The following is a 25,813-nucleotide window of genomic DNA, read 5'->3' as shown; positions in this document are numbered from 1 at the left end:
CAAAGCAGCAAGTGAAGCTTGAAAAGCTTATGAAGTTTTTCCCTAGTGGTCAAGTGGAGTTGAAGTACCAGGGTTATAAGAAATTAGCTTCTGCAACATATCCTTTTGTTGACCTGAAAGGTAATGCACATTCTTGCAGTGCTCATAAGAAGACAGATGTAATGATCTTAAGCTCTTGAGGCAATACTTATATCCTGCCAGCAACAAACTAGTAAGCACTGAGCAGAATGTACATTCCTTAAACTTACTCTGAAATGGGTCTTTTAAAAGTGCATTATTATATGGATCTTTGATATCTTGGGAAATCTGTGTATGATCTTTTTTTTTCATTTCTAAATCCAGGGCTACGACACACACACAAAAAAAATGTTTGTTCTTTCAACTCTATACTACATTTATTTTCCATCAAAAGTCTTTGGTCCCTGCTGTAAATCTGTCCAATACTCTATCTCTCTGATATAGTCAAAAATCTTTCTAGAGGTTTTTTTTAAACCCCGCTGTGAAACATGAAGGCCCTAACATTAAAGCTGTCAGACTCTCAAGTTAAAAAAAAAAAAAAAGGCAGAAGAGCGCTCAACAGATGCCGAGCCAAAATCCAAACCTATTCCATATACACAGCCAGCAAGAGAGGCAAAAAAAAAAAAAAAAAAGAAAAGGCTGCCCTGTTTGTATTGTGGAAGAAACCTCTGCCTTCTCAAAGAGCAGCACCATTCGGTGTGACACCCGATAGAGAAAGGCACTAGGCACGCACTGTAATCACAAAAGGGCCTTAAAAGCCTTTGGTACCCCCAGCCAGGGCAGTTTTTCCAAAGCTTTCAGCAGAGCAGAGCAGGCCTACTCAATTAGCCCCGGTAAGCCACATTTGGCACCATGCCTAAAAACAGTGAGTATCATCGGTGGTTAAAATCTCAACTAGCCAGCCAAACTTTCATGTAGGGGTGTTTGTTAGAAAGTCCACTTCTTCTCCAAATAACTTGCTCTTTGGGGAAATCCCCCTCACCTGTTCCCTGGTACTTCCTTTCTGCACTGTCAAAACATGAAATAAAAATGTGCGGCAATTTGCTAACACAACACAATACAATTTTACCATGCTCAGTATTAGTGATGAATCCTTTAACAGTTATCATGATCTGGAGAAGGAAACCAGCAATGTGCATGCTAACGCCTGCTTTCAGGGGACAGTTCTGAGGCTGCCGGGCCCACAGCACCCCCAGGTGATGCCCAGCCTCCCCACCCTGCTGCCACTGCAGGTGGCAGGAAGGTCCCGGAGGAAGACACAGAGTGATGCCCTTCACCGGCAGCTCAGCTCCACTCTGCCGTGCATGAGAGTGCCCAGGGCATGGCTGGGGTCCCACGGATGGGAAGGCAGAGTAGCAAGAAGGTTGGACCTACAGGACGGCATAAGAGCATACAGCTGCTTGGCTGTCTTGGCACTATGCTTGGGTGTCTCCAGATACACTCATCTCTGTGAGATAACACAGTGACCTCTCTGAGCTAGAATCTGATTTTAGGTGTAGCTCTTCAGAAATTAAGACACTGAGCTGTCCAGAAGTACACAGAAGGTATGCTCACTCTCAAAAATACTCTCACCTGCCCCACTTCTTCCCCCTTTCCCCAGACTCCCGAAGGAAGTAATTTACCCATGACTCTTTCCAGAACAGCCAGAGGAGAGCTGTGTTAAACACACAAACAAGGATTTGTAAGGCTAGAGCTTTATTTCAGACTGTAGTAGCTGTACCATAAAGGAAATAAAATGTCTTCATATTTGAAAGTTCTTTTGCCAGATGGATCCATAATTAAATCATTTGCACAACAAATAAAACAACTGAAGGTTGCTAAGTTTTTAGATAACTGCTTATTCTTATTCACGCAAAAAGTTAATGAGATGTTTTGGCTAAAATGTTACATGATACTCTCATAAAGCTATTCCAAAATCTAAATTCAGAGTAGGTTGTTACAAAGCTGCAGATGGTTAAGGGACCATCTCATAATGTTTTGTGATTATTAAAACTTTTTAAAAATTGCATCAACAATAGAATTTAGCCAGTTTCTATATATCTCTGCCTCTGCTTGATTTTCAGTCACACTGAGCAGGACCTTATTCTAGAAGCAATGAGAATGACCGAATCTTAGAAACTATATTGAATAATCCTTTTTTCTGTCATGGCAGAAGACTTTAAAATTGTAATCACAGAAATTTAACTTAAGAATGAACTTTTGCCAGTCTTAGCTATGTACTGGCGAAGAATCTTTTTTATTTTGGGATAAGAAGTTTAAAATCTTCCACTTAACATGGTATTTGAATTTATTTGAAAGTATGTAACTTACTACCACCCTGAGGACCAGATTTGGTCTCAGTTCCAATGAAAAGCAATATTCCCCTGACAAGGCTGACTGTGTAACAGCAGTAAATGAGTGGGCCTGATGGTGAGGAGTACGCGGAGAAGCTATGGAGTGGCACAATTGCGGTTTCCATCTCCAACTCCCTGATGGAACAAAACCTGAACAAGCCCAGGACCATGACTGACAATAACGAATGCATCTCCCGGGAACTGAGGGGAAAAAAGATGGGTGTTCTTCAAGGTGCAATTGCTATGCATTGCTGCTTAAACAGCCTGTGCAAATGCAGCCCAGCACAACTACAAATGCCCAGGCTTTTTCACAGCTTATATTTTAATATCATAGCTTGCTTGAGGTAAAGTTCAGCCATTGCTCACTTAGCAAACATCTCTCTGACCTACAGGTTTCACTTAACAGCCCTATTTGGTGGGACAGACCTGAATGGGTTACAAAAGGAGGAAGAATTTAGCCTCAGAAAGTGGGATTTCTGAAATCACCACTGTCACAACTTCAGGATGGTCAAAATAAAAACTGTTCAACCTCTAGTAAGTCTGATCTTAAAACACAGAAAACGAAAGTAAAACCTGGCACTTACCCACTTCAGCCAAAGTCTTGATACATGACTCCACTGAGGCTTTCTGCGTTGGGTTTGGCCAGGTACAGTTGTAAATTCTAAAAGCAGACTGCAGCAGCTGAATAAAAACAGGCTGGTGTGTCTGAAAGCAAAAAGATAAACAGGGAATTTTACCCTTTAGCAATCTCCTCACAACTGCCCTAGGGTTTGACACAAAGTAAACCACATGCGAGGTGTTTTCAGCGTGTAGAATCAAGTTACAACTCCATGAAATTCTCTTTGCTTTCCGGGACTGGAGGGAACAGAAATCAGTGTTGCACCCCTAAAAAGGCCAAATAATGTATTTTTTCCTCAGATTGCCACTGATATCAAGCAAACAATACAGAGCAGAAAGATGGAGAAGTCTTCCCAGTTCTCAGGTATGTATCCCTTCTGTCACACGACACAGCATTTTTCTCATACAAATACAAAGACCGTTATTCTGCAAGGGTACCCCCTCCACTGAATTCACAAGAGCCAGGAGTAAATCTGACCATATTGAGCTGTCTACTGGTTCAGAGCTGTAAGTGGTAAAAATTAAGAGTAAGTGTTTTAAAAAGGAATTAAGCTGCTAGCCAGTGGCATGAGAAAGGACAGAGAAATTAAAGGAGGATGTAAAGATAACAGCATTCCTATCTGGGTAGCAAAAGGTATCTGATTAATGGTCTGAGTTACATATTTGTTTGTGTCTCTTTTCCTTACCTGGAGGCTGGTGCTGTTATCTGAAAATGGCGAATTGAAGAAGCCACTCACAATGTTCATTACGGGCTCAGTGACATATTTCTCCAGAGATGTGTCTGCATGTTTACGATCTGTGGTTGTGTTACAAACCTACAGGGAAGAAGGAGGAAACAATGAGATTTAGTTCTTTTAAATAAGCAAGCTTTACTATTTTGTATTTATTACAACACGTGTAATATTTTATTATTTTTTATCTACAAAACCAAATGATTTTTATACAAAATCTATCAGAGATAACTATCTTAAGAGTTCAAGCTGTATTTGTGATGGGTTATCTTTCTTCTCGGAGGTCCACGTTGTCTTTTGAATGCGCTTCTCTTCTGAATTAGCTCTTTATGGTTGGCTGTCTATTCTTTCCCACACCGTGAAAAAGCATCCCCCTAAATCAGCATGTTGCATGCCACTTACACATTTAGACAGATTCAAGAAGAAATTGGGTCTTTCCTCCCATTGTGGGTCTGGTTGGAAGAGGTTTTAGAGACAGATGAGACATAAAGACCTCAGGTTAGAAAGATTTCATGTAGTGTTTAAATTCTCTCTACAATCAATCACCACAAATGGGTGGCGAAGGTGAAGCTCATTTGCAGGAAAAATGTTTAAAAAATACGTAAAGAAAGGAAGTAGCACAGTCAATACCAACAGCCTGTAGGATTGTAAACTGTAAGACAGGCAGCGTTACTTAGGAAAGCCACATGGGGAAAATACGAAAGACAAACTAAAAACAATGAAAGAAGAGAATGAATGGTACTGGGACAACTCTGGAGCACAGAAGGATGATTAAATGGTGGGAGGATGTGGGAAGATTTGTACAAAAGGTTCCTGAAGACACCCTTTGGTACATAACTAAAAGTTTGTTGCTGCATAAAGATGTCATGCTTAAAGAAAGCAAAAAATTACTGAGGTGAATCGCATCCTTTAGTATTTCTTTACTTTTCAAAATTTGGGAATATCTATAGAGAGTCATGTTGACTTTGCATATGTCAGTGTGAACAGTACTAGAAGGAGCTTACAAGAGACCCAAACAGTGAGAGAGACGAGACCAGATAAGTAAGTACAACATAAATACTACCTCTTCAACAGCCTTTAAATAGGCAGTTCTAGTCATGTTTAACAAGAAATGAAAGGTAAAGCTGTTCTCTCTTTCACCTATGCAAGCCACAGACTACTGTAATGTTCTATGTGAGAACAGAATTTATTTTGTTTATAGCCTTCACATTACTATCTAAGCATTTAACACACAATCACGAGTGTGTGTGGTACACATTACATCACTTTATGGATGGGGAACTGAGTCCAGAGAAGCTGAGTGAATTTCTCAAGGTCACAGAGGAAAGTTGGTGACATAAGCAGGAAGATCATCCACAGCACCTGAATCTCACACAGGGCAAACATGCTCCCTAATTGCACTGTGTCGCTGTCACACTTGGATGCTACAAAACAGCGTCACCAGTTTCACCAGGAGCCTTTTAAGGACAGCTCACAGGAACACAAAAGCATTTTGAATTTAACACACAAGCATTGTCATATGGTAGGCAGAGGAATAACCAAAGAGAACTTGAGACCTACAGAAATGAGGCATTGTGGGGAGCTCTGCTTGTCTGCTTTTCTAATATGTGTCAGATAAAGAAGTCATGTCCCCACGTAGTGCATATTTTATCACCCCAGGAAAGAAAATATTTTGGTCAGAGAAGCAATAGTGGCTAAACTGAAATAGCAAACTCTTCAGACTTTCAGTTTTGGGCAAAGTATGATACCACCACCATCAACCTGAGTCCTCATGGAGGTAACAAAGATTCAGTTAATAATACAAACTTAAAAAAAAAAAAAAAGTCATAGAACTAAAAACCTCTTGAAGTTCTGCTTTTAATTAATCTGTATGCCAATTTTGACTGGAGCCAGTAGCTCTGAGGCTCAGTGCTCTTGATCCCAATGGGAAGACAGGGAGCTGTGCAGTACTAGCACAGTGAATTCAGAAATTGCCAAACCTGAATTCCAAAATGCTTTTAAGCTTTCCCCTTTGCTTGTCTAAAAAGCAGAGCCATATGTGGGGATGCCACTCTACTCCAACGCTGGTCTGAAAAATTCCCAGCGCAGAAGGAACTCAGAAATTCTCTCATTTATTCTTATCCCTCTGCACTTTGGGGACTGAAAAATGTTTCCCTGTGGAAAAAAAACCTGAAATGCATGAAATGGAGATGGAGATTGAGAAAGCAGTGTTTAAAAACCCCTTAAGAGGCTTTGGGACCAAAACTCACATGCATAATACTTCAAAAATTCTGCAGAGAAAGCCAAGATGACTTTACAGCTGTCAGATCCTGGCTGTTTCTTTAATCCTGCTCAGACTACAGCTGCTGATTTACAGGCTGGGCCACACGCAGGAAAGGGACGCCTCTCCTTCAGCAGCACCCACTTTGCTTAGTGCAATGCGTTAAGTCATACACGGGAGAAAGTAGTTTGGCAGAAACTGCAGAAACAGGGTGTCTTTGGAAGCGCGACTGCTTTTGGCAAACTGAATTTATACGTGAATCCGCCTCACGCTTCCTTTGCAATGTATCACGTTGTTGAAAGAGAATGACAGCTGGGGACTAAATATTTCCTTCCTGGATCCAGAAACAGATTAAAAAAAAAAAAAAACTGGTTACTCTTTTTATAAAAAAGGAAAGAATCCAACCTGAGGATAACACTCTCCATCTTTCACCTTAGTGCTCTCTAATAACAGGCTCAGACTCAAAGCCCACGAACTCACCCACTGACAGGCATTCATAGCAGCTAAAAGAAAAGCATTTCCCCTTCCCCCACACAAAAGCATCCCTTTTAGCTCACTGGAACACAGAGGATCAAAGAGCTCTTTTTCTAAATGCTTTGAAAGCTATTGTAACATCTTTCATGAGGCTGACAGCATTCTAACTGTCCTGATAGCTACATAACGCTGATGTATTTATAACACACGGGCTCTGCCTGGGCCCCAGAAAACCAAACCTGAACAAATACACTCAATAACCTGGAAGATACGGCTGCCCACAGGGACCTGGCTGAAGAGTAGGACAGGGCAAAGCGCTTCTGACATGCTCTTTTAGTTCTTTTAGCCGTTAACCAGGAAATTAAAAGGACTAATTAGGCACCTGCCCTGAGGGCTTTGCAGAAGAGCAAAATAAACCTTCATTTTGCCATTCAGTGCCAACAGCACATGCACACAAAACACGGCATTAATAATACAATTGCTATTCACCTCTTAAGAACTGGTGTCTAATTTCTCTTATGAGTAGGGTATATGAAAACAAGCTCAGTGATCACTAGCATCAGGACAGCTCAGCATCATTTGGCACGGTGCAGTTTGTCTCCAGGCTCATGGAGGGAACTGTAGACAGAGCCCTCTTTCTACATGTCTGCTTCTAGCCCAAGGGCAAAGAAAATTGGTCCCATTCAAGGGCTAAGAAGGTTAGTCTCTTTGGAGGGTTAGGGCCAGGACACATCAGGAAAGGGCAACCCAGAAAGAGAATTAAGCAGGAGAAAATAGTTCTTGGGGTAAAAACGGTGATATTAAAAATCAGAATCCCCCTCCATGGAGATTTCTGTTCTTATTTTTTAAATGAGTTTGGTTTGTCCAGAAGGGTTTCACTGTAGAATACAACCACAGAGACAAGACAAACAGCAGGAAAACAGGGTTTGTAGAGGTCTCGTTACTGCTGAAAATGGCTACCGTCAAAAAAAAGAGACCACAAACATCCCTTAACCCGTTCCCAGGAAAAAAAAAAAAGAAAAAAACCCCAACCATAACTTCTGTGTTTCACAGAGAAATGAACAGGTCTCATTGCTCATATAGCACAAGTCTTTCCACTCATTCTTCTTTTGGCCATGATTCATGGTATTTTCTCCCAATAGGTTTCAAGGAAATTATTTTGTGGCACACTATAACTTTGGGGTAAATGTCCGCTGCAGGACTGAACTGAGATTCTGTTACCTTTTTTTCTTTAGTTTCAACAAAATTAAGAATGCAAGGAGTAAGAATTTAAGGATTATAAAATGTAATGGACCGTGGACTGGGAAAAGAGTCACGCACTATGACAACATGCTCTATAACCTTTCCAAATTACTGTCCAGCATCAAGGATCAAATACGGTCCATCGACCACCAAAAACCTGTGGTTCTACTTCATGAGCAGAAAGAGCAACTCCATTAGTTGGTATCAATATTAGGCTCTTACAAGAAACATTACCTGCTAGAAAAGGATATGTAAGCAAGTTGTAATCATTATGTCACACTAGCTTCCCCTGTTGGCTCTACTGTTGTATTTTATCATTCCATAAGTCGTAAGATTTCCCTCATTTTCTGCCTCCAAAATACCAGGGAAAGGAAGGTTAATTCAGCTTCTGACTTTAAACTTAATTCAACAAGTAATGACACCATGAAGCTCACTAGGGTCCACAGGAATTGAATGCATACAGTGCTTACTGTGTCCCATCACCTTGCAGCCTATAGTTGATATATGAATTAGTATTATGAAAGACCATTGCTCTATACCTGCCTTTTGCATCAACAGTGAGAATGTAGTGACAGTAGAAAAGACAAAAATGGGCCAAAGTGAGATTAAAGCAGGAACATGAGCCAAAGAATGTCTTGATCCCTGATCCTCACTGTACTAACAGAGTAAAGCAAGAAGATTACAGATGTGGGCTTTTTTTATTTTTTTTGTCACCACCATAATGACATGTAACATATGCTCCCACAAGATGGACACAGACTCTCAACCCTATATATGCATCCAGTTTATTTTTGTGGAAAAAAGAGAAAGGAATATGGGTTCCAAGATGCCCTTCTTGAAAGAGAAGACTACTAGTATTTAGCAGGTTAAATGATGATAAATGAAACAGAAATGCTGGTTTGTTAAAAAAAAAAAAAAAGACTCCACCTATTCTATTGTCAACTTTGAAAAAATAGTTAATAAAGGTAGTTCACAAAAAAAGTTATTGCAAGTTCAGTTGCCACCCATGACTATACTGTAATATATAATGTCTCAAGAAGCTTACCCTTGCCATATCAACAAGGAAGTTCTCAAATAATTTCCAAATATGGTTACTGGCATAGATTTCTTTCATTTCCACTTCAGTGTCCACGTAACAGTGGTTAACAAAATTAACATAGGCAATTTTCACCTGCAGGGAACAGCAAAGCCACAAACAATATGATATGGAACAGTAAAAACCATTAACATGCTGTTTTCTATCTGCAAAAATACTGAACAACAGAGACAGGTGATCCTTAAAGTACTAACAAACACTAATAACAGTAGTAACGCATACATTCAGTTCTGAAGATTTAAGGAGAAGCATGGCAACAAATGCATTAATGTACTTACTGAAAGATCCCATGAAGTAAAATGGAAAGGTTTTGCAAACATTCTTACTCTAATGAATAAACCCCCCACAAAACAAGCCAATGATAAGTCTGATATTTAAATGATATTAAGACTACAAGGGCCTGGCTCCAAAGCCCGGAGGTGCCAAAAGGCAGGACACTCCTACGCTTGTCTGTTGACTGCTGTGGGTTGATGTCTTGTGACAGGCTTGCCAAATACCTAAAAAAAATGTCTTTAGCAGATCTGGGACTGCAATCTCTATATTCCCACAATCCTAATGCAGTGCTTGCATTTGAGGCAGGTGTAACTCAGATCTAAATGGAAGGGAAAGGTTGTGCAGCACTGGGACTGCAGCCACAGCAGCAAGGGCTTAGCAGGAGGACTGCAGTCTCACTCCTCTCCTGCATTAGAAGTGCACATCATAAAAATGCATATTCAGTGCCTGAAATGTATAGAATAAATACAAACATAAGCAGATACACTGAAAATTTCTTGTCACAGTCAGAGTGGAGAAGATAGTTGCATATGTTTAATGCAGTCAGGAGAAAACTGATGTCAGGCTTTCAGGTTTCGTTAGTTTAGGCTTTAAAATAGCATGTGTTGAAATTAATGTTAGGAAGAACTTTTGAGCAAAGCAAACATTTTTCTTTTTAAGAAAAAAATCAGTTGACCACAAGGAGACTTTTTAATGGCACAGAGGAAATCTTTACTCCTGCAGGTCCCAGTTCGGTTGATATGAGCCATATTTTTCCACCAGACAGCCTGCAGAAATCCCTCTGACTGATGCACGGGACCAGAGCAAGCTCCTTGCAAAGACTGTGAAAAGATCTCTTTTGATCACGTCAGGTTTGGTGCAAACAAACATTCCCCTTCTGACAAGAGTGAGGTATCACAGTCCTACTGAAACACGACCGGCAGCAGCTGCAGAATTGGACCTTGCTATGCAGTGAATAAAAACCTTTGTTGGACTGTAATTGAATTTAGTAAAATGAGACTTCACTCAAAACTCCGACTGACTTCAGTATGGCCAGAATGTTACCCATCATTTCCAACAAATTCAGGCAACGGCAAAACGTTGGCTTGACAAACTACTCAGCTGAGTCTTCACAGCTGCAGCCAGAAGTTATCAAAGCATTAAACTCTGATAGAGGCTGGACAAACCCAGGAAAACAAAACAAGGTGTCTGTCCAAAAAAGCTGACAATCAGAGTGCAGCATAAGTGACAAAGATTTTTCTGTTTAAGAAAATACTGGATTATCCTTTTTCATTTATTCACCTTAACAAACAACATCCATTTCCAGCCTGTTTTCTGTGCAAATATTCAACTTGTCCAGATATTATAAACAACAAAATATTTTTGGAGTTTCTAAAAATGGTAAGTCGGGTTCCTCATTCAGTGAATCTTACCTCAGGTATGCAGTCATCATGGGTCACTACTCTCACTATATCATCCAGTGGCAGGAGTGAATTGCACTTGATCTCTGTGTACACATTCTTTCCTTCTGTACAAGCTGCTAGCAGTTCCACTAGAGTGATGTGATATGCTAAGGGTCCTCCCTCGTCTGTTCGATCTCGCTCTGAACACATCATTTGGAGTAGAACTGGAAATGATGCTCTGTCATTGTAGAATATCAAAACATCTTCACCCCCATTTATCAGCTGAAAAAGATACCACAAAGATTTAAGCACCCTGCACTCCCGTGATTTTCTTAATTATTTTGTTCTACCTTTAAGTATGCAAAGACTTTCTAGCTATTGAAAGTGCCCCAAAAAGAAAAAAAAATTAGTCTGATGTGGCTTACCCAAATGCACATGTCAAAACAATATCCAAGGCAAACTTCTGCTCTTATCTACGTAAGTGCAAATCAGGAATAGCTCACCAAGTGAGCTATTGCAAGGTGAATTTGAAGTTTAATTTCTGTGTAGCTCTGTGTTTACCTAAGACAGTATGCCATCCTCATTATTGCTACCATCTCTATGTTTGTTTGAAGTTAATTAATTACCCTCACCTCTTTTTGTGAGGTCACGATGCATTATTATCCTTGTTTTATAGATAGTGACTTAAGACGCAGAGAGATAAAATCTTCTGTGCCACCTTACACAAAAACCCTGTAGCTCACCCACAATTTAACCAACATCTTCTGCACCCCTGCTCAGCATCAGAAACAAAGGACGATTCCTCCCAACCCACGCAAATTTGGCAGGTGGGTCTTGACATTGTCAGTGTCATGCCAGCACCGCCATTTAACAGAAGACTGGTGTATGTGATAAATATTTGATTTTGCTACAAGTGCATTGCTCATCTCAAGAGGATCCAGAGTGGAGGTGGATGCTGGCAGACCCATCTCATCACATCTCACAGAAAAATTTTGCTCTAATGCTGTTTTGAATCCCCCCATACACTGAATATACTTACTGCCAGTGCTGCTCTGTGAGCTTGAGTGGAGCTGGGACAGGACAGTAGTCCTGTCTTCACTCCATCACTTTCCTCTTAAGCATAATGCACTCTCAATGCAGGTGAAAATAAACTCCCATAAACCTTTCCTAGTACAGAATACACCTTGGCAGCACCATGGCTGTATGCATTTTGTGAATAAGGCATTTGACATATCCAAGTCTATACATGACATGAAATCCTAGCTTACTGAATTCAAGGGTAGAAATAAAGGTTGGTGGAGCTGCTGAGAAATGGGAAACCAGCTAATGAAAATTAGTCTCCCAGAGAAACTGAAAAGTATGAAAAGTCAAGAAACATTTCATTACATTTTCCAGGGTTTCAACACTTCAGATTTTGAATTTACAACTTTTCTGATTTTTTTTGCCTATTTCTTGCTTTTTTTTTTTTTTTTACTTTGACAATTCGATGGAGTGAATTGAAGTCAATCTTTCCTGCAATTCCTATTTCTCATTTATCTTTGGGTTTTTAAAATGTTTCCACTCGTGACTTTTCAAAATAGACATTTTCTGGACAATCCACAGGACAGGAAAAAAGTTTTTAAAGGGACAAATTCTTGGGAGGGAGGAAGGAAGGAGACAGTACAAGGACCCAGACATCATTAATTTCATTGCACTCAGTGGGGAAAAAAATAGAGAAAATATGAGTATTTGAAATGTTGGAAAATTGACATAACTTTTTAATACTGATTTCTGGAATACTATGCTCTAGGACATTTCACATACAAAATAATAAAAAAATCCACACTGAGCCCTCTGGGAAGATACATGCTCTGTCACTTTCTATTAAGTTGTTCACCACATTCCCATTTCATTTGTGTATTTTTCACTTGTGTACATTTTGCACAGACGAGAGGGAAAATTACTCTTTCCAGGTTCCCCCAGAGTTACACTCAAGTCAAATCCAGACCTAATGTGTACCAGTATTGCTTGATATTTTATCATATCAAGTCAAACTGACCCCTCATCCTTTCATGTACCTATCATGTACCTATGAGGAAAAAATACCAGGAGACAGTGAACTTGTGAAATATGATGCTGCATAGCATGCTTGCTGTGAGGAACCACAAAATTGAAGCAGATGATATTGCATCAGCACAAGAAGAGCTAAAGGGAAGAAGTTAATCACCATAAATGCAAGGATAGAAAATATATCATCCTCTTTCCCCAATTTATCCACTTTTAAATATGATTTGCGAAGGGCATTCAAACATTGACCCAAGCAAAGAAAATTATGTCCCTTTAAAAGCAGAAAAGGAAGAGAATTATCCAGTGTTAGCCAGACAAAGTTCTCACTGAGCATCATGAGCTCAGTGATGGGGAACAAAAAAAAAACCCAAAAACAACCAGCAGCATTTTCATCCACTAAACTATATTTTTAATGAGTTAAGAACTCTATGGAAGTATAATGAGGTTGGTCAGTATCAGGGAAGCTGCTGATGCTCTGGGATGTATCACTCTAGAATACTAAAGATAATAGAAAACTCTGCTACCACATTGATCTGGTTCAAAAGTAAATTCTGCTTTCCCTTTTGTAATAATGTTTGCACTGATAGGCACTGTTCTCCCAGGAACCTCAAAGCATGCTTGTAACGAGAAAATGTGCCCTAAGGAACCTTTCAGGTCAGTAAACATCATTACTACCATTGTAAAGACATGGGGACCAAGGACATGAAAACAAGTGAATAAGCCAGATTGGGAACGTTCAGCGCATTTTAGGAAAGTACTCTTTCGCAATGGTACTCCTTCATCTTTACGCACTTTCTGAAACATGTAAATATGATCAGTTTATCCCTTACTCCCAGTAAACAGGAATAAGCTACAATATACTTCCCATGGATAAAAGAAAACACAGGAATAGCTAAGGCATGCTGTACACTCGTACTCTATCTTGTCTTGTGATAAATTGTTTACATGCCCCATCTGGAGGCACAGAAAAAGTCACACCACTTGTTTAAGGTCACAAAGTACATCTCAGTTGTCTGCTGAGACACTGTCCTGACTCCATGTCAAATTCCAACAACTAGGCTACACTGCTTGCTTTATATTGGATTGCCATTCAAACGCCATTCAAATTTCACTATTAGAATTCTTTTCTAACAAAACAGAATTGCTTACCTGTAATTTCCTACATTTTTTTTAAAACAGATCATCATCTTACCCTCTTTTGTCAAAATAGGGATACCCCCTCCCCCTGACAATTCTTGCAGGACTCATGATGTAAATGTCACATCCAATTTCATTTCGATTTTCATCATGCAGTCAGCTTGAAAACGTAATATGACAATTTATCTTTGTACTATTAAAGGTCAGTAACAAAATGTATTTAAATTGAGAAAAATCTAAAAATTTTGTTTGATTAGAAAGTAAAAATCTACAAGAAGCTGTGGTGGAAGGGGAAATATCTAAAGGCGCAAGGGACAAGAACCGTTTGCATTATGTAAATCAAGGGCTTTCAATTGATATTGCATGTTAAAACATTTCAGTCAAATTGAAAAGGTTGAGATGGATTCCATTAAAGGTTATCCATGTAGGCTGAAGCTTTATTTTCTTAATTAGAAGTTTTTCCTCTTTGTTGCTGTGGAACAAAATTTCAGCAGGGTTTAGTTTTGCTCATACCACAACTAGAGCTTATCTGAGTTTTCTTTGTGAAGATGTCTCTTAAAAAAAACCAAAAATAACTTTGTAAAGTAAAGAAGAATGTTCCTTGGGCTCTGATCCTACCTGGCCTTTTCACCTTATTCAATTTTACCCACTTATTAATCTCATTGAACAGTTAACATAATCTCAGTTAAATGCACAAGTGTCTCCAAGTTCAAGACTTCATCTATCATGCACACTATATATCAAATCCTAATTGCTGAGAAGTCAATTAGGTATTTTCTTAGTAACTTTATTGACATAAAGATTTGTCCACAAACCACTCTGTGGAATTTACCAGGTCAGACTCCCAATTTAGCTACTTAAAGCTAGAGCAGCTCTACCGACTGTAACAGAAATGCTCCGGAACAAAAGAAACAAAAGCCCAAACTAGTACCCAAAATTGTTACATGGTTACATGCTTAAAAAAAATGGTCTAAACACTATTTAGACAAATCCATAGAGATAAGAGCCTGTTATATGCCAAAACCACATCACAATATGGCAAGTTTGGTGTGTAAATGGGATCCTATATTACAGTACAGGAAAATGAAGGTTTATGTAACTCTGAGATTTCCATGCTACATCATCTACAAATAGACATCTCTGTATCACCATGCTAACACTCTTGTTTTCTTTCTAGTAGTTATACAGATGGTCATACAAAATTAGATTAAACTCCTCAAAACGTCTGCTAAAAAATATTCATTATTTGTGATACCATTTAAAATTCTACAGCGATGATGCCATTATATCCCATTGGTATCAAGAGCAGAAAAAGAAACCTCAAAATACTAGTGTGTTAAAAAGACATCAGATGAGTGATTTATATGTGAACCCTTCACTTACCTCTGTCATCACCATGTCCTGACATTTTTTCACATATTTGCCATCTGCTTTCACAATGGTCTGCAGGAAACGCAGGTACTCCACATGACGGCCATGGGTCTCAATACAATGTACAAAGTGCTGCACCACTCTCTCACTAATTTCGTTACACAGAAGGTAATTATTCATGAAGATGTGCCGCATGGTTTCAGCTTCCAGGAGCTAGACAGATTAAAATCAAAACAGCTTTATAAGAAGAGCAGATTTGTTTTGAGATTGAAAGATTCACGGAACTCTAGACCAGAGAAAGGCACATTGGTAAAGGGAACCTGGAAAAGTCTGATGTGCACCAGTCCAGAGTGAACTCAGGGCCTAGCTTTCATTTATGATGGGATTTCTCCACATTTCCTATGACTACAAAATGGTCCTAAAGTGGACTTAAACAAAATCTGTGCCCACGTGGAAGGTTAAGACACACACATACACACACTACACTGCTAGAGCACTCTGCAGGGACCTTGGTGTACAAGACAACTGAGATCACATTCATCCCACTCACCATCAAACTTTGCATTGCAGCAAACAAATAAGATGATTAGCTACCTCTGGCTCCCTCTATGGTTGACAGAGGCAGGCATTAGAGAAAATCTCTCCATATTAACTACTACAGAGGAAGCCTAAGGCTATGTTTCCATTGGTGAGTAGCACGGTACAAGAGGAACAGATTTGTATCAAGAAAGGAATGCTGCTGAGGACACAGCATCCAGGCTTTAAGCATTCTTGGGGCTTTTTCTTCAAACTTGCTCTAGTTCAGTCCCTTGGACTAAAGGCTTATGAGGGCCAGGTGTGCTCCTAGAGTATACCTTTCTGTTTAGTGTCATCTGAAAGGAATCCACACCAAGTTTGCTCCACAATATGAACAAAGGCACAATAACCTGGATGATCGAAGATCAACTTCAAAAGAACAGAAATACAAGTGCAAGCAGGCCCCATAACTGGCACCTGAGTTAAGTGTCAAGTGTTGGATAGGATGGAGTCAGGGTGCTAGACCCCACTGTGATGATCTCAGTGCCTTTCCCTAATTTCACAAAAAAAGCTTAAACAAAAACTAACAAAACAAATGCTTTGTAATGTACACAGGTCAGGAGTCTACAATCCCAATACTCTTTTTTCTAAAAACATGTTTTGCTCAGTAGATCTGCCACTGAGCAAGATGTCATTCCATATGACTATATCTGCAAACACACACATACAAATAGGTTCCTTGTAAAGACAATGATTTAATAAAAGATCAAATTTTAGATTATTTGAATCAAATGGAAGCATTACCAACAAAAATGTATGGTTCTGTGTACTGGTTTCAGCTGGACAGAGTTAACTGTCTTCACAGTAGCTAGTTTGAGGCTATGTTTTGGATTTGTGCTGAGAGGGCGGCTGATCACATACTGATGTTTATGGTTGCTGCCAGGACAGTCAAGGACTTTTCAGCTTCTCTGCTGCGCCAGTGTCTGCAGGGGCAGGAGAAGCTGGGAGGGAGCACAGCCCCAATTACTGGCTTAGGATTTGACCTTAGGTTTAGGACTGAGACCCAAATTGGCCAGTGGTATATTCTATATCATGCACATCATTCCAACTGAGCTAGCCAGACCCCTTTATCCCTTTAAGTCTCTCCCCCATTCCACAGTAGGGGGGAGGGTGAGCAAACGGCTGTGTGGTGTTCACTGCTAGCGGGGTTTAAACCACAACAGTTTCATTCTGCTACCGCACAAGGTTCATGAAAGTGCGGTCACAGCATCTTGAATCCTGACTTATAGTCCATCTGTGAACGAGTTAGGATGAATAGATCAGAGTCCAGCTAAACATGATGTGACGATGTGACACATGTTCATAGATAATTCCAGTAAACCACACAGATAATACTGTTTTCTGCTTTTAAAACTGCAACATTGAAAACAATGACATAAGAGAAAAAACAGAAGAGAGAAGCCAACAAGGGAGAAAAGGAGAGAAAAGGAGAGAAGAGAAGAGAAGAGAAGAGAAGAGAAGAGAAGAGAAGAGAAGAGAAGAGGAGAGGAGAGGGCATAATTTAGTGAAATTATTTATTTAGCACTGTAATATTTTGGTGATTCCAAATTTAATTCCAATTATAATCTCCTTAAAATGAAATACTAACCCCAGGAGTTAAGAACAAGTTGAGATTTTTGTGGAGGAGAACTTGATTTTGAGGATTTCCTCGACAGAAATTCTGAAGAAAAGTGTGGGCTAGATTCATAACTTCATTCATCTTTTCATCACTCTGCAGAAAAAAAAAGGCAAACTAATCAGCTGGGCGTACCTAAACGTACTTGTTAAAACTGCACAACCTGAATTCAGCTAGGAACAAAGCAATTCTCACGAGCCTTTTACAGGGCAGAAATTATCCCTCCAGCAAAAGCAACTCATCCAGTTTTCTTCAGAGTCCATTACTGGCTATGCCTTACTCTGAATCGACTTGACTGTAGGGAGTCACAGAGGTAAGGGCACAAACTCAAAGTAATCTTTCCTCAAGCATGGTCATAATTTCCTAGTTTAAAAAAGTGCTAACTGGCTTGATTTTCCAAAAAAGCTCTCTAGCTTGCATTGATTTTAAGCTTTTGAAAAGCTTGGGCTTTTATATAGCTACATATAGAAACAGATGTATGTGTGCATGTGGATGTACACCTACACACATATATATGTTCATACACATACTCCCGCACAAATATATGTCTAGTTTCATCCCCATTTTATATTCCTCTCATATAGTATTCTAACTATGATTTGATGAACCACCTATACAGACAAGCACTATTTTACTGAAGACAGCTGAACCCAGTGTCTGTATCATAACATTAGTGTGTAACACTCAGGAAAATGTAGCCCAGAAGAGGTTTTAACTCCTCTCAATGCTTCCTGTAAGATCTAGAAAGATGTGCTCTTTAGAGGCTATCTAGATCATTCATTTGTATGCTCAATGCCACTAAATCAGTACAAAAATCACATTATCTTCTGAAAAACTTGCAAGACATTATTTCAGACATGATCCTTAAAAGCTTTTTGTCCATCTTATGTATCTACAATAGCTCTCCCCATCAGTACTCAACAGTGGAATTTAGATACCCTGCCAGGAGCTCCATTAAATCAGTACTTCTTACTGTGCAGTGACTGCAGATCTAAGGTTTGCCTATGTCAGGAACGGGATGATAGGTACCTGAGGCAGTGAACATTCAGTTCTTAATAAAACCTGTTCTATGCAGGCAACCATATTTAAACTTAGGCCCAAACCCATTATTCTTAAGGTAGAAAATGGCATAATCATTTCATGTTTCTACCACAGTTGACTGAATTCAGTAAAAAAAAAATATTCACATTGATTCTTGGGCCTTTTGAGGTCTTTCCCTTTATTGATTTCATGTTCTTTACCACTAAAAGTATGAGAACAACCTTTTCATAGGGTATCTGCAGAAGGTCCAAGACTACCAAGTGGGCGCCCATATTTTTCAGCAATCGCTGCTGTTGATTCCGACATTTTTTATTCTGAACACAAAGCTTGCTGAGTCGAATCAAAATCTATAAATAAATAAACAAATAAATAAGCATGCAAGCAAGTAAAGAAACAGTCAAAGTCACACAAACAAAAATGAATTATTTCAAGACAATTACTAAATCTACTTATCAAACAAGTATGTCAAGCAAGTTTCTTAGCAGATATACCAACCTCTTTAACAATATTGTAGTTATTGCTTTTATTGCTGTCTATCTGGGGTTTTTTGGTCCCATCCTGTATTGGACTCAAAATATTTGACTCCTGTAACAAAGAACACACAACAAGTGGAGATCTATTGCAATTTCCTCATCATGAACTAATTATATTTAACAACAGCAAGTGAAGAAGTATTACAGCAGCTCATAGGGAACAGATATAACCTAGATAATAAATAAAAAGACTGATTTATTCTTTATCCAGTGGTCCAGCAAGTGAAAAGATTCCCATTCCAGTCCATCCTTTGTTTAAAATTTCCAACATTATTTGAGGCAATTACTATACACCTTCATGCTTCTGATCCTCCTAAAAAATAATACATCCTTAAATCACAGACTAGACATCCCAAGGAATTTAGACACTATGAGAACAGGGACCATAAGTGTATTTCGATAGCCACCACTTGTTCCCAGAACCTCTAATATAGCTGGAAAGATTACAAAGTCTGTGTATGTGAACATTAAAAACTCTGGAGAAAGAGCTTAAGACAACCTCTGTAGTTGAGATAAGTAGGGTGGAGTTCTCAGCAGTACAGGAACGTGGAAATTAGAGATGTTCCTCCCTTAAAGAGGACACTTCTGTCCTTATCTCTGGATGATGCAGGAAAGAATTTAAAAACAAATGAGAACTTTACATTAAACTGCAATATCCAGTCATGACGCCATATGCTCTGGGCCTCGGCTCTTAGAAAGCCCCAGCTGGGTATGATAAATGAGAGAAATCAAGTCAGCAAGTAACTGCCAACACCCACACACCTTTTCATGTGTATCTGAATCAAAACATGGAAGAACATCTACACAAATACTGCCACTTAGAATATTGGTAGTGTTTTGTTGTTTTGGATTTTTTTTGGTTTTTTTTCTGCTGCCAGCTATGGTAAGCCTTTCTTAACTGGAAACACAAGTAATTGAAAGATTGGACTTCGGATGCTGGAATTATTAAGCATGTAGAAAAACTGTAGATCTGAAGACTGCCTGACAGTATAACTGCAAGGATGTAAACCCCTGTAATGGCATAAAAAACAGGTGCACTTCTGAGTTTCATTGTGTCCTCAAACTTCCTACTGTTTCAGAGAAGAGAATTACGCTAAAACAGACACGTGCATGCCAATCTGAATGTTTACACCTCTTGAAACCTCTCTCTGAACTTTCTTAGCTGATGGTGAAGATGAGGAGTTCTATAAATCCCATCTGGTCTTAATTTCCAGGGGGGCAAGAACAGCTGTACCACTTGGCCACGGAAGCTGTTTTTAACAGTGTCAGCACCGCTATTCAGTGTGGTCATGTTGATCTATGCAACAACAGTGGATTTTTATTCATTTAGGTTTGTTAGTATGCATGCTGCCTTCTCTCTAGCTGCTTGAATCAATACTTTGGAAGATATTTCAAGCTCTTTGCTATAATTAACCAGCCTCCTCTGCTCTGGGACTGTGGGTTAACCAAGATTAATTTACCTGTTACTTTTATCAGCATTCTTCCTCAATCAAAGTAGTTTTATAATCCATGTGAACTATATGTCTTATCTGGAAGTGCTGATCAACATTAAACTGCTGAATCTACCCTTTCTCTTAACAAAATAAAAACCTGTTTATTGAACCCATAAGAGTATGCCAGGGATGTAGTTATCAAGAGATAATCACACCACTGGGATACCAGAGACACTCAGTTGCATATCTTGCCTCGTTACGCTCCATGATAGACATTCTCTGTCATGCTTTTCCATAGGGGACAGGGAGTCATAGAGCTCACACCAAGAAAGGTTCTCGCCTGAGCATCTCTCCCTACCTTTAGGAAATGCTATTTTCTGAAAAAAGACTACTTCCTCTATTCATAAAATTCACAAGATATCAGTATTAGGATCCTTTCTTGACAGCCTCCAGCTTTCAGTCTGAGCAGTTCAGCACTGCTGAAATAGTCTCACTCATCTCAGCAGGACAACTGTGCAAGGCACTAGCAAGCATCATGGTGGCACAGTTTTGCCCTCCAGAGGCTGTATTTACTTACCAGGGGAATGAGAGGCACCCTCAGAAGTTTCTGTGTGCAATCTCAACCTATGTATGATGTTTCAGGAGATGTTTGTTTAAACACTCCCAGAACCACAGCAAACTGCCACAGACCAGAAAAGGAGCAGAGCAATGGAACACCAGGCCCTTAAGGGTGCTGAAAGTTTACACTACTTGAAACCCCACTGAACTTTCTCAGCAAATGGTAAAGATGAGAAGCTCTATAAATGCCACTGCACTGTGTTCCAGCTTCACCTGAAAGTCCTTTCACTGAGACTGTCTTATTTCTCCTCCTTAGATCTGTGTTTCTGGTGCTATACCACCAATGCATCCTCCAATTACAGGACAATAAAGACCCCACTTTCCATAGTCTATGGTACCTATAGAGACTCAGAACACCCTTAATAGAGTTACCCAAGTAAAGAGGCTTTTACCTGCTCTTCCCTTCTCAAGCAAGGCTCCGTTACATGAGATCAGTTTCAGTATTTCTTCCTAATCCTATATGGTGTCTAATTCATGTCTGACCTAACTCTTTCCTATAATTCTGATCTCCAGTGCCTGTCAAGATGATCCTGCATGGATGTAAGGTTTGTTGTTTTTCCTATGAAGAACTCTGAATGCTTTATTTAGAAGAACGTGGCCTTTTTCTACAAATACGATTTTTTGAGTCATGACCATGAAAAAAAAAAAAAAGTAAGTCTCTAGCCCCCTGCCCCGAGTTATGATAGAAAGGTTGAAACAATTACCCAAAAATACTAAGAAGCCTAAGGGAAAAAAAAAAATAATTGATTTTTTAAAACCCTAATGTCAATCCTGCAATGTGATTTGGTGAGGACAGAAACTTGGGCTGTCCTGGAATATAATTTGTGTGCCCTTGTGCACACTTTAATGTTGTTTGGAAAAAATTAAGCACAGGCAAATAGAACATATTCCCTAAAGACCTAGATGTTCATTCAGCTCAGTACTGAATATTCACCATCCATTCCAAGCAAGCATGGGATCTCACAGGGATGTTTATCTGCTTGAAGCTAGACACCTGCTTCACACATTGTAGATTATGATCAGCACCTCACCTCTTACATTCGACTTCAGATTTCAAAGACATTATTCATTACACAAAGTAGTTTTGCCAGTTAAAAACATTTCCTGGCTGTTAAAGAATAATTTAACAAGGGAAAAAATAATGGACAAGACTCTGAGCTAGTGTAATCTGGTGCTGCTCTCATGGAATTCCCACCAGATGATCTAACCAGTTGTGCATACTGACTGTTACTGTTCTGATACAATAGTCTCTCAGATCTGCCAGAGATAATATTGTACACCTACTGAAGTGCTGCTAATCCATACAGACCCACGGATGCCTCACAAGAAAGACCACTGAAAACATCCCATTTAGAGATGCTTTCAAGCACATTGTTTTGTCCCCTCTTCCTGGAGTTTCTTTACTATCAGCGTTATCCATAGAAACAAAAAGGATCTTATTACACTTAATTGTAATACAGCTAAAAAAACTTGGAAATGTCTTGCTGCAATTCTGTATCCTGTTTCCCCATTACCTTTTTCACACATTAACTACATATAGGAATATTTTCTTTCCTATTAGAGCTATACTTGAGAAAAATAAGAAATCACACATACTTGAGATCATAAAGTCCAGATTCCTCCCCAATTCTGACACCACTAAATTCAGCTAAGTTATATCAAAGAAAGAGTGGGACCTACACTCTCCCGAGAAATTAGGATTCTCCCTTGAAGTGTTGGATTTTCCCCCCATATGAAGCCACCTGAAACCTGCTTTCCCATCTGAAAGGCCAAGTGTATGTCACAGATATCTGCAAACATCCTGTGTCTTCTCAATGGCTCTTACTTTTCCTCAATGCATTGGCTTCACAGTCCTGTATAATCCCCACTTGTCTTCCTGCTAAACTTCCCCTGGTGGCTTTCTTGCCCATTTTCTTTCCATTACGGAAGATTCTACCACAGAAGAGAATAAGGAAAATGCTGTGTCAGAAATCACAGTTCTTCATCTCTCCCCACTTCCTCTAATTAAAATGGAAAAGTGGGAAAAAATATTGGTGGGAAAGCCTGCTCTATCTACTATTATGCCATAAACTTCAACCATAGCAACTCTTGCAATACTTTGCATTTTCTCACACTGGTGTTAGGTGATTACATGAAACCTCAGCTTTCGCTGAAAAACAAAGTTTAAAAGTTTAATTAAATTTTAAAAAATCATGGTTCCATGTTCAAATTCTGAAGTTTCTCAAATCACAATACATCCCAAGACTGTGGGGTGGCAAGAGTCAAAAGAAGGTTTGTTTGCCTACAAAATCAAATATTCTTAGGTCAGTCTTATTTTTGGTGGAGAGTGGCATTACCCATGATGTTTGAAAATATGGATTTGATTGTGCTCATCTCCCCTAGTTGCAGGAATAGGTACTGCATACTCCTTTTTTCCAACAAGTCAACAGAACTACCAATACATGATCCCTAGTTTACTTCCTTGGGCACAGAGTGATGCCATACACTAGGTTTGTTCACTAGCCAGAAAGGAAGGCAGCTCTGTGACATAAGAATGCAGTTACTGAAAGCAGTGGGATAGAATACTGAACATATTAATAAAAGAGGTTTTATTACCTACTCTGTCTAATCCTGAAGCTCAGCCAGAATACTGCACACTCTTGCTTTGCTACTTTAACTAGACCACAAAATTGCAGTTGTTCATTAAACTACCTATCAATATTGGAACGATTCTAGTAGCAAAGGCTTTAAACCCACCTCTATTGGCTCTTCTCCCCCTTTGGTTTGATTGTCGCCCACCTCTCCACTCTCATAGTTGCTGCTCTTCTCAACCCACAGTTCTGATTTTTCTACAGTCAGACGTAGCTGATCTAGATCAGCCTTGATTTGCTTGTAGTTATCAACATCTTGATTGGACACCAGCAACTGAACCTGGAAAAAAAGAAAATTGTAAAGCTATTATAGCAGTAGCAGCAGCACTTATGCCTGGGTAATTTGCTTGACAGTTTCCATTCTAAGCCCCTCTTTTCAGGTGTTTTATGTAACCTTCCCAATGAAATTGAAACATGGCACACACAGACTTTTTAGCCTCCATTCATCAAAAACCTTTAACAGAGACAGAGACTGTGGTTGCCCAAAACAGGATATTTACAACGTTCACAACATTCTCTCACCTTCTTTAATACACTGCAGAACATTTTCAGCACAACCACAGATTTAGAAGCCCTTGAGTTCTATGCAGAGTTAGCTCTGATGCAATGATTATGATCCTCATGGTATTAAAACAATACGGTTAGAGATAGCTTATCCCATCAGCACAGTACTTCACAAGGAAAAAAAAAAAAAAGGATGATAGGGCAAGGAATCAGGGCATCCAAAGAAAAGTCAGAATGGCCAGCAACTTTAATAATCACCACAATCAAATATTGAAAAGTAACATATTTTCAACACTGTTAGACCAGCTTAGAAAAACTTGTTTGAATATATCCCACCAACTGACTTTCAGGTTCATATAATTCCCACCATCCGAGTGGTTGCCTCTTACTAAGATTAATCTCACTTCTTTTTCTTTTTCTGTACTGCTCAACCTATCTGGGGTTTTTTCACTGTTATTTGTACTTCTTGATTTAGCATGATCTACACATTTCCTTTCTTTGTAATGCTCTTTGCTCTCCCAAGATTATTAATCAAGATAATATACAAAAAATCTAACAACAATCTTTACAGTAAATCAATAAGCACTATTAAGAAATCACACTTACGTAAAAGATTAAGGTCACATGGCAGATAAGAACATTGATAGAGACCTTATTTTTTTTTTTAAATAATCACTACACACAGGCAAATATTCACTATTTTGTAACATGAAGTTTTCATCATCTTCTCTCTTAGCTTGGTAAAACCTTGTTATTTTACAGAATTGATGAATGCTGCTCATGCGCAGACATTCATATTCCATGTTCTCTACAGTCTTTTTTGTTTATTTGTCAATTAACCTTTTCTTTCCTTTATAAAAACATGTTAAGCTACTCAACCCTTGCTTACCTGGGAATAACAGCTATTTATGCAACTAACTACCATGGCCTAACTTTAACAATCTGGTGGGAGGCCATTATGCTACACTGGAAAAACATTAAACAAAAGCTTTCCAGGTCTTTATCATTCATCTGTTTTTAAACAAGAGAAACCTCCACATCTTACATAATGATGAGACAACATGCTATCAAACTCCTGAAATAAGCATCAGATGGTCTTACCAACATATGTTATATAGGGTTACGTAACAGAGATGTCTCTGTCATCCAGCCCCATGACATCTGATCTCCCTATCCTAATCTGCTGACACATGGAGCCTCCACATGCACCGCTATCAAGCAGAAAGAACAAAGCTGAAAACAAGCTTGGCTCTATTACTCCCTTCAAGTTCTTTGGGCATATCTGCATCATGCAATGGAGTACGACACAAAGACACCTGAATTAGAACTAGAAACACCACATGAATAACAAGAGAGCTTTATAACCAGCCTAAGTAGCCCTAAAGACAGGAAAGTCTTACTGCTGACACTGGTACATGCTTTCAGAACGTGAGCTAACAACTCTGTCTCTGAGGGATCACTACATGATGTCTCACTGTGACATGCATGTGTCCCAACTGTCACCACAGACCTACATTTTCAGTAATGAATGCAATGCCAGAAATAACCATCTCTGGATGCACAACTATAACGTACACTAGCACATATGTTCAACTCTAAGAAAAAAAAACTCTGCTGAATTTGGATCTTTAAGGAAATAACACAGTCATGCAACAAACAGCAATTTAGGTAAGTAAAGCAGTCTTTGGAAAGACTTTCCCCACAGTCAGTTTCCTGGAATAACACTATGCCTATCCATACCTGTTTAAACGCTTGCAAAACTTCTGCTCTTTGGCTGAAGTGCTTAAATAGCAGGTGCAGAGCACCTGAGAGCAAAGGAGGGTAGTCATGCATGATGAGATGAATGAGGACCCGTAAAAAAGTTCTGCCCCCTTCATCATCA

The 25,813-nt window shown here is 39.2% G+C and overlaps 1 protein-coding gene across 1 annotated transcript in view; it reads right to left on the bottom strand.

The window, feature by feature from the left end:
- The window catches only part of LOC104469213 (inositol 1,4,5-trisphosphate receptor type 2), a gene marked incomplete at its 3' end in the record, with an annotated part of 96,894 nt that overhangs the window by 9,255 nt on the left and 61,826 nt on the right, over positions 1–25,813 (bottom strand). Inside the window, exons 21-30 of the mRNA XM_010083642.1 lie at positions 25,672–25,813; positions 23,505–23,707; positions 18,709–18,742; positions 18,432–18,560; positions 17,146–17,268; positions 14,994–15,194; positions 10,458–10,709; positions 8,722–8,847; positions 3,656–3,784; positions 2,936–3,056 (exon numbers count right to left, since the gene is read on the bottom strand). Of these exons, the coding sequence (XP_010081944.1) occupies positions 2,936–3,056; positions 3,656–3,784; positions 8,722–8,847; positions 10,458–10,709; positions 14,994–15,194; positions 17,146–17,268; positions 18,432–18,560; positions 18,709–18,742; positions 23,505–23,707; positions 25,672–25,813 (1,460 nt within the window). The remainder of the gene's footprint in view (positions 1–2,935; positions 3,057–3,655; positions 3,785–8,721; positions 8,848–10,457; positions 10,710–14,993; positions 15,195–17,145; positions 17,269–18,431; positions 18,561–18,708; positions 18,743–23,504; positions 23,708–25,671) is intronic.

This window comes from Pterocles gutturalis, unplaced genomic scaffold (assembly GCF_000699245.1).
Source record: "Pterocles gutturalis isolate BGI_N339 unplaced genomic scaffold, ASM69924v1 scaffold2805, whole genome shotgun sequence".
NCBI classification, from domain to species: Eukaryota; Metazoa; Chordata; class Aves; order Pterocliformes; family Pteroclidae; genus Pterocles; species Pterocles gutturalis.
The sequence above is the reverse complement of the archived record's forward strand: the minus strand, read 5'-3'. Positions and strand labels throughout refer to the sequence as shown.